The sequence below is a fragment of the Ambystoma mexicanum genome, chromosome 3p (assembly GCF_040938575.1).
Source record: "Ambystoma mexicanum isolate Mex_15411 chromosome 3p, UKY_AmexF1_1, whole genome shotgun sequence".
In the NCBI taxonomy this organism is placed as follows: Eukaryota; Metazoa; Chordata; class Amphibia; order Caudata; family Ambystomatidae; genus Ambystoma; species Ambystoma mexicanum.
This window is the reverse complement of record NC_090925.1, coordinates 703,862,741-703,876,066: the sequence shown is the minus strand read 5'-3', so window position 1 is coordinate 703,876,066 and position 13,326 is coordinate 703,862,741. Positions and strand designations below refer to the sequence as shown.

The following is a 13,326-nucleotide window of genomic DNA, read 5'->3' as shown; positions in this document are numbered from 1 at the left end:
GGCGCTCACAAGTTGGGAAAATTACACCCAAAAAGGAAATTCTACCCAACAATGAGGGTCGAGCCAACTGACTTAATCACTCTAGCATCTTAGGCATGTTCTATGTATTTGTGAAGGGTCCCTCATGCAGGGCACATGCTGGAGGGTCCTTAATTCTAATGTGATCTGAGAGATCTTGATCTTTATCATGGCTGTATTATTATTTTTGTAAGACGCGTGCCTCACATGGATCACCTTTGTAGGGTGTAGGGGTGCCTTCCACACCACTATACAATAAAGCACTTAACGGGTCTCGAAACATACATGAAGCCTGGTCCAGCACACTTTTCCCAGTAGAGCCATAGTTTATTAGTATAATTTGACGGCTTTTCATGTTCCCTATTTCTTGTGCCTCTAAAACCTGTCAGTTTCAGGTCGTTGTGTGTGGGCAGGGAGGTGGTAAAGTAGAAGGCATTGTATTCCCCTGTGCATTTTCAATACAACTATGTTAGCACCCGGGCATTGCAGAAGGCATCAACGCTATACTGTTATCATACTTTATGATGTTTGGGTGGGGTCCTGCAGGGGATCTAGTGTTTAGTAAATCCTCTTTACGGGCATCTTGGTGACAGCTGTCAACACCAACAAGCCATGGATGGAACTGGTGACCATTGCTCTTTACGAAAACTGTGATGTAACGTGTGTGTGTAGGTCTTCTCGGTTGCAGCATGCATCTGCTTTCTCACATGAGTTCAAGGGAAGGGCAGTGTTCCCTTTCTCCCTTACACAGATGAGTGTGATGTCTGATACCAGACTTTAAGATGAGGACTTTCTTTGTTTGAGGTAACCTGGGATCAGAACTTCCCTATGGTTACTGTTGCTTCTTGCGGAGTGGTGCAGAGAAGTACAACAAACTGTTATCCTAAAGGAATTGTAATAGCAACTACAAACCTGTTGGGCACCTCTTGCTGTATAACATATGGTGTTCTTGATGGAGTTCAGGAAGAATGAGTTAAACAAAGAATGTGCAGAAAATGATTTTCAGCTGAAATCAAACTGCAACAGAGGGCTTCACACCCTGGTAGACCATGTGGTGATCATCTTTGCACAGAGGAAATAGCCCATCTTCCAAAGGGATGTGTTACTGAAGTATGTGTTTGCTTGTTCTAGTGATAACCAATTTTGTTTGGCATGTATTTCCCTTTACTCCTTTTTGATAAATTAATTTAGCTAGTTGCTCTGTATTTGATATGACCCAGTTCCAAACTCGACTGAAAATATGGAACTGTACTCAGTTGAGACGTGCAGCTGAATTATTTTCTTGAGGTATGTAATCCTAGGTCATACTTTAATTTTGTCGGCTGCTGTCTCTATGTTCCAGGTGTGTGCATGCCAGGTCCGGGCAACGGGTAAGATGTACGCCTGCAAAAAGCTGGAGAAGAAACGGATCAAGAAGCGGAAAGGGGAGACGATGGCCCTGAACGAGAAGCAGATTTTGGAGAAAGTGAACAGTAGGTTTGTAGTAAGTACTGAACGGCCCTTACTACTCTGTAGCCAATGACATACACTGGGCAAATTAGTTCCCTCGTGTGGACAGTGTATGCACTTGGGTACTTCTCACTTTGCTGCTTCTGCTCCCTTCTACAGTGTTTGTTTGAGGTACTGGTAATCTCTACAGTGCAGTTTACATACAGTGCATGCTGTAAGGTAGTACTGCACCTGCCATCTGTACAGTACATGTTGTTGGAAGGGTTCTTTTCAGTGCTGCGTGTGCACTGTGCTTAGTTCTGCTTTGCTGTGTACAGCACAAGCAGCTCTGCCAGTCTGTATCAATATTTTTTTTCACACAGCTCCGTCACTAACTATTTTCCGCGATCCGAACCTGAACATGGCAGCTCAGTTCTTTAATGCAGTTAAAATTGTCCTGTGTGTACATTGCCAAAGTAATCAATTTCACATCTTCCATTGTGCCTGGTGTCTTGCCTATTGGAAGTTGCAAAACGGGGACATTTTTGCTTCCTGTCTTCACGTCCACCCAATCGGTCCTCTCTCCTCTATCAGACGCACACTTCTGAATCCCTCACCCATTCCTTCACCCACCTGCCCACTTCTGTAACTTTGGAGATCCCTCTCCCCTCCACTCTAATACTCCACACTCTCCAGTATCCCTGGACTCACTCGCCGCTTCCTCTGACCAGTTCTGCCGTGTTTGTGGGCCATGCATTCTGGAAAGGACATTTTGCAGTGAATAAGGTAATACAAAATGCATGGAGCACATATTCCAAATATTAATGTAAAGTGGTCTTACATAGTGTCCTTCTACCAATAATGTTGGCCTCCCTGCACATCTCTGTAAGAAAGGAGGACAGCGTGTGTTTTAGTTGGATAGCAGGAAGGCAGATGCAGAAACATTTGGTGGTGATGGATGCAGTCAGGAGTACCCGTCCCCTGTGTGCCGATATGAATAGCTCTATTTGTGGTTGGCAGAGACAAGGGCACGTTGGCCAAATGGGCAGCCCCCCGGATTGTGGAGTGCAAAAATTAACAGCATGGTTGTTGAAAGAAGCTGGGGAAGATCTGAATCAAGTACACTAGACCTAGGATGTCGTCTGTAGGAGTGTCGGAGATGTAAGGATGCAAGGTTTCAGTAGTGAGTAGTTAGGAGTGTGGGTTGGGGATGTTAGCACTTCTTGGCTCTTTGTGGTAGATTTCACTGACATTGCAGTTGTGGACCAGTGTCTCATGGGAGAGGTTCAATGAGTCGGATTGGTTTCTGCATATGGTAATGCCAAATGTTTTGGAAAATGCTTGTCGTAAATTAGCCCAGGTTCTGGTGCACAGTTTTTAGTCAGTTGCTATTATTTTTCATTTCTTTCAAAGTGGTTGGTTGCTCAAGTCTTGAGCGGTTTCCTGTAAGTCAGATGGCTCTCCTCTAGGCGTAGAGGTTTGGGTAGGGTGTTCCACAGTTTCGAGCCAGAACTGAAAGAGGATCCTCCTTGCTGTTTCTTGTTGAAGTTGGGGCTAGTACTAGTGTCACATTGCAGGACCCAAGTGCTCTTGAAGTGTTGTGGTGTTGAAATGCACTTCCAAAGGCAGAGGGCCCTCCTCTGTGGTATGAACGATGTGTGATGCACAAGGTTTTGAAATGAACCGTTTTTTTGTGGGAAGCCAGTGGAGAGTATGTAATGCTGGCATGATAGGTTAAAACGGTTTCATTCTGAACTGCATTGTGAACTCTTTGATGTTTCCACATTTGATAATCTGGGAGTCCAAGATAAAGGCTGTTTGCATAGTCTAATTTTGACAGTATTAGAGAAATGATGGCCATGACCCTGTGGGTGAATGTTAAGTAAGCTAAAATGCAGCGTAGGAGAGAAACCGCTTCTGACAGATTTGACCTGTGGATCAAGAGTTTATGTGTTCATTTTTGTTTTCAAGATGTTCTACTATGGTTGACTGATTTGGATAGGGTCCCATCTCTTCAGGCCAATGGATTATGTTTAGAACCTGTAGGTTTACAGAACATCAGCTCTGTTTTGCTATGGTTGAGTTTTAGTCCATTTTGCTGTCATACGTTCACCACTTGTGCAAGGCAGTTTATAATGTCTGGGGCGTTCGGTGATGGGCGGTTCACAAATTTGTATAATTTGTCATCCGCGTAGTTTTAGCAGGAGCTCACAGATTTATTGATGTCTACTATTTATTTAATTTTTGCATTTCTAAATAGCGCACTAAGCCCTGAGGCATGTAGGCACTGGTTTAACAGTTATGCACTAAGACAGTCATTAAGGCAATGGATAGTCAGGTGAGCACATTAGGTGAACAGCCAAGGTTTTAGGTATTTCCGGGATGTCCATTAGGATGGTTCTTTTCGGTGGGCAGGAGAGAGGGCATTCCATTGTTTAGCGACCGTTACCATGAAGCTTGATCCTCCTGCTCTGGATCGTTTTAATTTAGGGACCCTGAGGCAGTGAGTGTTCATGGAACGAGTGGGGCGTTTTGGGTTGGGTTTCTCAAGTCTTTGTGCCAGGTATGCTGGTGCTGTGTTTGTGAGACAGCGGTGGGCAATGGATAATTTTGAATTTAATGCATTTGCGTATTAAGAGCCAGTTCACATTTCTTCTGGTTTCTGAGATGTGGTCCTGTTTTGACAGGCGAATGGCAGGGCGTTATTTTTTTCGATAGTTTGAAGTTCGCATAGGTTTTGTTCAGTTGTACATGCTAGTAATGCGTTGTAATACGGCTGACATTGAGGAGTTGTGTGTTGTAGGCAGCTGAAGAAGCGATGGAGCTTACTTGTTGAGTCTTGTCCAGGATGACATCTAGGAAGGTTCCCAGGATTTTTACGGCTGGGGAGACCGTGATTATATTTCCATCTATGATTGGAACTGTAAGCTGTGTCCACATTATTTCAGTGTGGATCGGGTGCCGACTAGGAGGATTTTTGTCTTGTCACCGTTTAGGCAGAGAAGATGGGATGCCATCCAGTCTTGGATGATCTCATAGATGGAGTTTAGACGTCCTGTGAGTGGTTACCCGAAAGACTGAGGAGGATTTGTGTCATCCGCATAATTTGTGTCATCCGCATAATTTCGCATAGTTTGTGTATGATGTGCCAAGGGCGTCTAGGTGGTCGATGAGTGTGTGTATTTTGTAGAGTGTAGGAGCTACAGGAGCCTTGCGGGGCACTGCAGGTGACTGGGGTAGGTGGTGTTGCGTAGTCACAGGTGAAGACAAGGGTGGCTCTTTCATCGAAAGGACGAGATCCATTTGGTGGCAGTTGGTGAGATGTTTGCTGTTGTGAACAGGTGTTGCCAGAGAGTTTGGTGGTCCACTAGGTCAAATGCTGCAGAGATGTCTAGCGAGAGTAGGAGAGCTAGCTTTCCAGCCCCTCTGATGTCATTGCGTTGGTTTTTGAGATGGAGAAGGGCGGTATCCGTGCTGTGCTTGGGTGGAGATTGCCGAAGACCTAGGATCCGCTTTCTCTCTAGGTAGTATTGAATTTGTAGGTAGGCAGCTGGGTCTAGGATTTTTAAAAGGATGGGGACGGTGGTGATGGGGCAGTGGTTGGTTGGATCTAATGAGGGTGTCCTGAGTAAAGGGAGGACCCAGGCTTCCTTGAGGCTGGTGGGGGCTGATGTTGAGGTGAAAGATGTGTTTATGGCAATAATGAGTGGAAAGAGCGCTTCAGCGCAGTCTTTGATTACTGGTGCAGGGCAACACGTTGCCTTTACAGTAAGAGGGTTTAAGGCGTTTTATTATGTTCACTACTTCCAGTTCCGATGGTCAAGAAGTTAAATGGGGGAAAGGGGTGTGAAGAAGGTAAGGGAGTGGGTGGGAGTTGTGCTGTGGTTTGTTGCCAATGGCCAGCTGTTTAGAACACATTTTTTCTTGTAAGGAGAGGATTTTTCCTATGAGGGATTCTTGTACCTTGGTGCACTAAGCATCAGCTTTGGGGAAAATTACTGGTGGTGTGGATGGGGTTTCGAGTTTGCGTAAAATTGTGAATAGTTCACGCGAGTCAGATTTAGCATTGGCTATTCTGGTGTATGTGATAGGGGTGTCCTATAGATGTTGAAGAGTAGAGGTGAGTGTGTGGATCCTTGGGGTGTTCCACAAGTGGGCGGGCCAGAAATGGTAGGGCCCAAGTGGTTTCTGTTCTACCCGTGGGGAAGGGGGTGATCCAATGTAGAGCATTTATTTATTTATTTATTTATTTGCTGCCACTATCTTCCAGTTTTATTTAGGGGGATAATGTGACTGATGGAGTCAAAAGCATCAGATGTCTAGCAGGATGAGTGCACTCACTGTGCTCCATTTGGGATACACTTAAATAAAAAATGTTGATAAAAACTGAGCCGATTCTGTACTCCTAGAAGGTCTACATCCAGGAGTTGGTTTGTTTCAATAAGTCCCCAAGTTGACGATGTATGCATTTTTCCTGAAGCTTCCTGATGAAAGGTATGTTTGAGATTGGGCAATAGCTGGCTGGGTCATATGGGTCTGCCCTAGCTTTTATGAGCAAAGGTCTGATATATGCAGATTTCAACTGAATTGGTGGAATCATTGAAGAGGCAAAGGAAGATGGGGCGCTAAGTTTGGAGATTTCATGATTGGTTTGTAAACAGTGGGGAAGACCTGGATCCTCAGGAGATCCTGATGAGTTGCAGGAGTCAATATTAGCTTGTAGGTCCGCTGCAGACAGAAGGCGGCAAGACAATAGAGAGGAGGTTTGCTGAGGTGTTGGTGGTGTGTGGGTAGAGGCATCCTTTATTGTCAAGGTGATACTGGATGTCTAGGATCTTTTGATTGAAGTATGCAGCCATCTGTTCAGATCTCTGGTATAGGGTTTGCGTTACAGGCTGTCTGGTTCTTGAATTCTCTGAATCTTGGCTATTTCCCTTTCGCTGTGATGCACTAAATCCCTTTGTTTTGAGAAGTGTACTTTCTTTGCCTCGAGTACTTCCACCCTTTAAAGGCTCAACTGTTGATCGTAGGCAAATTGGCTAGTGTGTAGATTGTTTTTCCTTTAAGTGATTTTAGTCTGGGGGTGAACTAGTTGGCTTGTTTCAGTCCAGTACGAAAAACCATCCACTTGTGAATGAGGTGGAGTTTTGCATCCAATATGGTTTTTGGTCCATCTGCGGACATAGTAGAGGTGGATGCTTTTAGTCTTTCCAGTAGGTAGTTGATGTGCCTTTCATTTTACGGTCTGCTCATGGTCGATGGTTCTTTTGAAGGTCCTGCGAGACATGGTGTCTCAGCGAATATTGTGGGCGGGATGAATAATTGATCTTTCCAGGGGGTTGGGTGGGATTTGGGGCACACTTGGGCACAGACACTTATGTTTTCATTACAAGAAATGCCATCTAGAGTGTGACCAGCTATGTGGGTGCGACCCTTCACCATTTGAGGTGTAATACTGCAAGATACACTCTAGGTGACTTTGTAATGGCATTGTCTTTTTTGAGCCAGATGTTGAAATCTCCAAGGATAGTTGGTAGCTGGCAATCTTCGGACAGGAACAAAGGGAGGGATGTAGGTGGGAGGTCTGTAGATTAAAAGGACACTTAGTGTATCTGGTATTCAGAGAGAAGTAAAAAATTGTTGAGTGCTTAGACAGAACGTGCATTGATCAAGAGGCATCTTTTGCCCGTCATTTCTGGTTGGTTTGGCTGCTTGGGTTAACGGAAGGGAGCCCCCTACTGCTATGAACTGTGGCACTGAGTGAAACATTAACATGGGGGTGTTCCTAACGGAGACAGAGTTCAAATCACTTTAAATCTGTTTTCTTTATCAATTATGGCAGAAAATTGCTTGAAGGTTTTTTGAGCAGTATCCCTCTATTCTCAACTACTGTTCTTAAGGATAGTGAAAGAATCTCAAAGGAGAACCCAAAGGGTTCCCAGAAACACTGCACATAGGGTTCTATGTGCTGCAAAAGTTAAACAAGGATGCCTTCAAGAGATATGGATCAAAGCAGACTCCATAGAATAAAGTAAAACAGAAAGAATAAAGTTGGCAAAGTCAGAGCAAAATAAGAATGAATTATAATTATTATATAATTGTTTTTATAATGCACTTAATACCAGCGAATGGTTTGTAAGCGCAGGATCGGGATTCGAACCTGTGTTGCGCTGCATTGTTTTGCTTCGAAGACAAACCCATTGCCCTGAGCTATCCTTCCTTACCAATTAGGGGAAAAAGGTTCCACTCATTCAGGGTATAAAGAAAAAGGTCTAGAAGTCCTGCAAAAAGTGCTATGCGGTGGCAGCGGTTTCACTATGAGAGGGGATTAAGCATAAAACTGATAAATCTTCCCAACAGGAACTGTGGGGATGCACAGCACCAATTGTAACGTGGCGTTGTCAAGTAAGGCAGTAGGACATTTACTCAGGAGAGGCACGCAGAAAATGGCACATCCTAAAATAATGTGATTGGTAAACTGAGAGTGGGCTTGTGTTTTGAAAGACTAGAAACTGTGTGTCATAGGGGGAAATAGAAAAGCATGTGGATGCTTAACTCACCTTTGACCAATATAGGTGTATACAGCCCTGAATTTACAGCCTCTAACGATGGCGAGTACGGAGGACCTCCGAACCGCACGGGGGTATCTTTTTTTCAAATGACTCAACCTAAAATACTTTGGACCAACTATAAGAAAAGCATAGTATGAAGTTTGTGTGGCATTCAAAGTGACCCAAGAGGATATACATGCTTATCTAGCTTTTGGCAGACCGTGGTGTGAGTTTTCCTTTTTCTTTTTGTTCTTCAGCGTTGGGATGCTTGCGCTGGCAGAAGCCGACCTTGTTTGCATCCACTAATGTGGTCTGGTGGCCTAGCATGAGGGGATTGGGGTGGGTAATGTGACTCTGTGGGTCCTATACTATGCAGTACGATCTACTAGACCGTCGCTGAGGTAGCAGTACTGGTGCATCGCTGCCGGTCCATTTGTAAGCGCTCTGTCTGTGTAGCTCTGACAGTCATGCAGATCGATATAAACATGACGGAAGTACTGGGCTGTGCGTGTGGCTAAAGAGACAGAGCTGCCTTTGGGCCAGTAATGCCTAGAGAGAGGTCATATTGCTGATGTCCACAGAGTAAGGTGTACAGCCACACGTGTCCCAAAGGGAGTAGTTGTGCAACTAGAGCGTAGCTTTGGGGAACTTTAGATCACTATCAGCCCAATAATGTGTGCTTTGGCTCTGTGTATCCACCATGCTTCTTTGTGCAACATGGTATTGGTGGCTTTGAGGGATGATGCTAACACATCCAGTACCCACCACAAGATATCATCTGAGTGTTGGTATGCCATAAAATGAGTTACCAGAGGTGCTGCTGTATTTTATACCCTTAATCAATGATCTTCTGATCCAATGAAACGGTCTATTGGCTTGGCCGATTTATATTTCTGCTCATGGACGCTGGATGCAGTAAATGTATGCAATGGTTTGCAGTATGAGACATTTTTAATGGTGCACTCCTTACCCTCTAGGGAAAAGGATTTCATTTTCATAGTATATTTGCATAGCGCACGGATAGTGCCCCAACACTGGTCTCCATTTCTAAAGGGTTGTCTTTACTGGTTGCTTTTTATGAGAATGGGTGAGGTATTAATGTATCATGTTAGACCTTTTGAGGCCCATCCTAGGAATGGGTTCATTGGTTAGAGTGAGCCGAATACAGGGCCAAAATGTATTGATCATTAATCTAAATTGAACTGTGCTGTGGCAATACTTGGGTAGGCATGTCATCCCGTATCCATTATCTGGCCTCTTTGGCTGTCAGTGAAGTTTCATGTGGGCTGAAACGAGCCCTTTTGCGGGATTGGTTTACTAGTTTGTTTGGATACCCTCTTGCTTTCAGTCTAGCATACAGCAGGTTGGTATTTGTTAGTCTTCCAGTGAGGTGTGGTTCCGGTAATCCTGTAAGTATTGGCCATAAGTTAAGTTATGCTTCAAGGTTTTAGGATGATCACTTTTAAAATGCAGAAGGGTGTTGCGATCCGTGGCCTTCTTATGTAGGCTGCATTTAATTTACCACTGGCATTTTGAATGGTAAGATCCAAAAAAATTATTTCATGGGTGTTACAAGTCATCGTGAACTGAGTGTGAAGGTTTTGTTAATTCAGCCATGCATTAAACTCAGTGTCGGTTGTGGCCCTCTCCAGACGAAAATATCAATATACCTCTTCCATTTCTTGATGTATTGTGGAAGGGGTTGTCGTGACTATACACGAATAACTCCTCAAACTTAGCCATGTAGAAGATCCTTAGGCTGGGTACGAAGGCCGCGCCAATGGCCGTTCCACAGACCTTTTGGTAATATACATTGTTAAATACAAGGAGGCTTTTGGTGAAGGCGATATTCATTAGATCCAATATCAAGCATGTGGGGGACTATGATTTATGCCTTGGAATTCTAGTTGGTTCTTGGTGCATTCAATGGCTTGTAACTGAGGGATGCTCCTATACAGAATTTTGATGTCCATGCTGACCAGAAATTCTTCCATCGGATTAAAGGGTTCTTCCTGAAAGCATCCAGTCGTTGCCATGGTGTCCGTCTAGAAATACGGATACCTCTACTTTGAGACTGCAAACGCATTTTGGTGGCCGTGGGCCAACCGTCTCGTGCACGATATGACAAAATACAGGTTTTCGAGTTTGCCAAAGAACGGCCATTTTGATGTAACAAGAATCGCCCTTTTGTTTTCTAACCATTGCTCATTGCTTTCTGTTTCTATTGCTTCGCAGTATATTTTCCGCTTACACTGCTCGACTGTGAAACCTTGTTGTCTGTATGTGAAAAGGACAAGGCCGCAGGGCCGTGAGGATAACAAGAGTTCGCTGAAACACAAACGTAGGCAGCGCCAGGAAGAATGCCCGGCTCCCTCCCGAATGTAGCCTTGAAGCAGAGCTGCAGGGCATTTAATCATTTCACAGCTGCCAGCCAGTCTCGTTATATGGTAGAATATGTTAGAATAATACAGCTAAAGGCTTGAATTATGCCTTTCCTTTGGCCCCCCTTTGCTGAGCCCGCTAGAGCGTGTCGGCTTCCAGGACGCGAATAGCACCTGATAGATAGGTCCGGAATGCAACTCTTCCCCCCCCGTATGTAGCTCGCTTCCAAGAACAGAAGCGCAGTGTTCTATTCAACAACAGAAAGATGCCTTTGCACTCACAAATTGCAAATTGTTACTAGAATGGATGTTTGAAGGTGTCATAGTGGTCGGAGATGTCCATCATCACACCAAGTTCAAAGAAACCCAATAAAGGGGGGTGTTAAACATGTCATAGCTGATTGTTTGATATGCATTTTGTATATATGTAACTGATGTACGTAATTCACTCTCTTGCGTCCCTCGAGGTCTAGAGATGCACGTCGCGGGGCGTGACACCGAGTTGGCCAACTGAGACTTTTGCTTTGCAATAAACTCTAGCTTTGGAATACAACCTCGTGTCTGGCATATCTATCGTGTGTGGTGACTCGCCTTGTTTCCATAGACGTCAGGGTCCCCTAGGGGCCCCTTTCAATGGTGTCTCGAAGATAAAATTCTGTGAGCTGGCTAAGTGGTTAAAGAAAGCAGTCGATAAATGTCCACAGAGGTGCTAATACAGAGCCTCACCCAGACAAATTTGGTCTCTTCTGTGTGGATTATGCATATTCTTGTGTATTTTAGGGATGGCGTAGAATGTAGGAGTATGTCCCTGGAAGTTAAGGTATTCAAATTCTTACTTGGTAAATTCAACAGCACTGAGTGCTTGGGCCAGTGCTGTTGGGTTGTTCAAGGTTGATTTCATTAGTTTCCCAGGGCTTCACGATGAGGCTTTCAAATTCAAAGAGTCTTAGCAGGTTCTTCTTGGGGTCAGGCACATCTTATTACTTGCTCCACGGGATGGGTGGATGGATGGTGCAGTGTCTAGTGATAAATGGAGTAATGGATTTTTGCTTCTTGTGTGTCCTGTTTTATGGTTGAATGGGTGTTCGGGTAAATGCAGGCAAGGATGGTAGGTCGTTGGCGAGTCCTGTTTGTTGGTTCAATGTTTTTGGGTTTAGCTGGAGAGAAGACATCCATAATCTCTTGATTTGAGGTAGTGGGAGCCCTATAGAGTCTTGAGATGCCTGATGGGAAGGGTTAGTGAGGGCTGCTTCCAATCCTCTCCTTGGTCTTTCTTTTTGTTTATTCTATCTTCACTGTTTCTAGGCTTCTTTTCACCTTCTAGTTGTTGAGGATCAGGAGGGAGAAGGTGATTGGATAGTGAGAGATGGGGGAAGGGTGATATTTACCTTTAGATCTTCCCAGGCATGCGTTTGTGGTTGTTTTGTTTAAGGATTTCCTTATCTCTCTGCTACAATGGTTAGTTGGGGAAATTATGTGACTGTTCCGAGCATGTTATGGGCCAATTGGTGTGTAGTCTATAGAGATGGGATGATTTTCAAGGGGATCAAGTAATGGAAAGGGTTCCTTCAGTGTAGCAGTATATGCGCCTATGGTTCTAATAGTTGGAGAAGATTTTTCATTTTATGCCAAATCTCCTTCACCTGTGAGACCCCCAGCACATTCTGCTGAACTTGTGAATTTCTCCAGCATTGGATCTTTCATGGATTCACATGCTTGTAATATTCCCCGACGTCAGACTGGGAACCCTCGGTACATTTATAAAGCCTTTTTTCCCTAGGTAAACTGACACTTTTGTGTCCTACCCACGTCGTTCCTGAGGCTGTCCACGCATGCCCCAATAGGACGTGGCTGTATAAATGCCCCGCCCCCGCGGCTCTCTTCAGATTTCAACCGTCTTCCAAAGCAGTGGGATCACCTCGCGTCATCTATTGTTTTGTGTTATTTTTTCCTAATGTCTGGAAAAGCTCTGTTCCGCCCATGCGCTACGTGCGGGCTAAAGAAAGTGTATGAGGGAGATGGACATATAGACTGCATATATTGTCTACACCCTCACCATTCGGCAGACAAGTGCGACATATGTAAGGGCTTCTCCCAAAAGACTCTTAAAGACCAGAGTCGGCGGTTAGTGGCCTGGTTGAGCGATGGAGCGGGTGCATCCAAGGAGGGGACTTTCTGGCGTCTCTGGATCTTCAGAACGCGTACCTCCACATACCAATGCGTCGGCGACACAAACTTCCTAAGGTTTGTGGTAGGACGGACTCACTACCAGTTCACAGTGCTCCCGTTTGGACTAAAATCCTCTCCCAGGACGTTCACGAAATGTTTAGCACCAGTTGCAGCTTGGTTGAGAAAACAAGGCCATCACGTGTACCGTACCTAGACTACTGGTTGGTGAGGGGATCCGCTCCTATGGCAACTCAAACAAGTTTGCAGGCCACCATGCAGCTGCTACGACGGCTGGGATTTGCAGTAAACTTCGAATCATTGACTCCGTCGAGGAACTTAGTGTTCTTGGGTGCACAGTTCGACACCCAGTCGGGGTTAGTGAAACCATCCGTCGACAGAATCCACAGACTTAACCGGATGGCAGGTCAGTGGAGGTTCAATACTAAAGTGTCGGTGAGAAAATACATGTCGATTCTGGGCGCTATGGCGTCTTGCATTCCTCTGGTGAACAACTGCCGCCCGTTCATGAGGCCAATCCAAGAGTTCCTCGCGGATCGGTGGACCCAAGGTCTCTGGTCGGACAAACTGATCGTTGACGACAAGCTCCTACGAGCTCTTCGATGGTGGCAGAGCTTTCAGAACCTAGCCAAGGGTGTACCCCTGCAGGAACTGGAATTTTGTGTGACCATAGTGACATACGCGTCCCTGACAGTCTGGGGAGCACATATGGGTAGTCTCGAAACACAAGGTCGTTGTTCTCCCAGGGAATCTCTCCTGCA

The 13,326-nt window shown here is 45.0% G+C and overlaps 1 protein-coding gene across 3 annotated transcripts in view; it reads left to right on the top strand.

Moving 5' to 3' along the window:
- Positions 1 to 13,326, top strand: part of GRK6 (G protein-coupled receptor kinase 6) — a 729,447-nt gene that overhangs the window by 317,558 nt on the left and 398,563 nt on the right. For all 3 annotated transcript variants that reach the window (XM_069651525.1, XM_069651526.1, XM_069651527.1), the window contains exon 8: positions 1,361 to 1,501. In XM_069651525.1, coding sequence (XP_069507626.1) covers positions 1,361 to 1,501 — 141 coding nt within the window. The remainder of the gene's footprint in view (positions 1 to 1,360; positions 1,502 to 13,326) is intronic.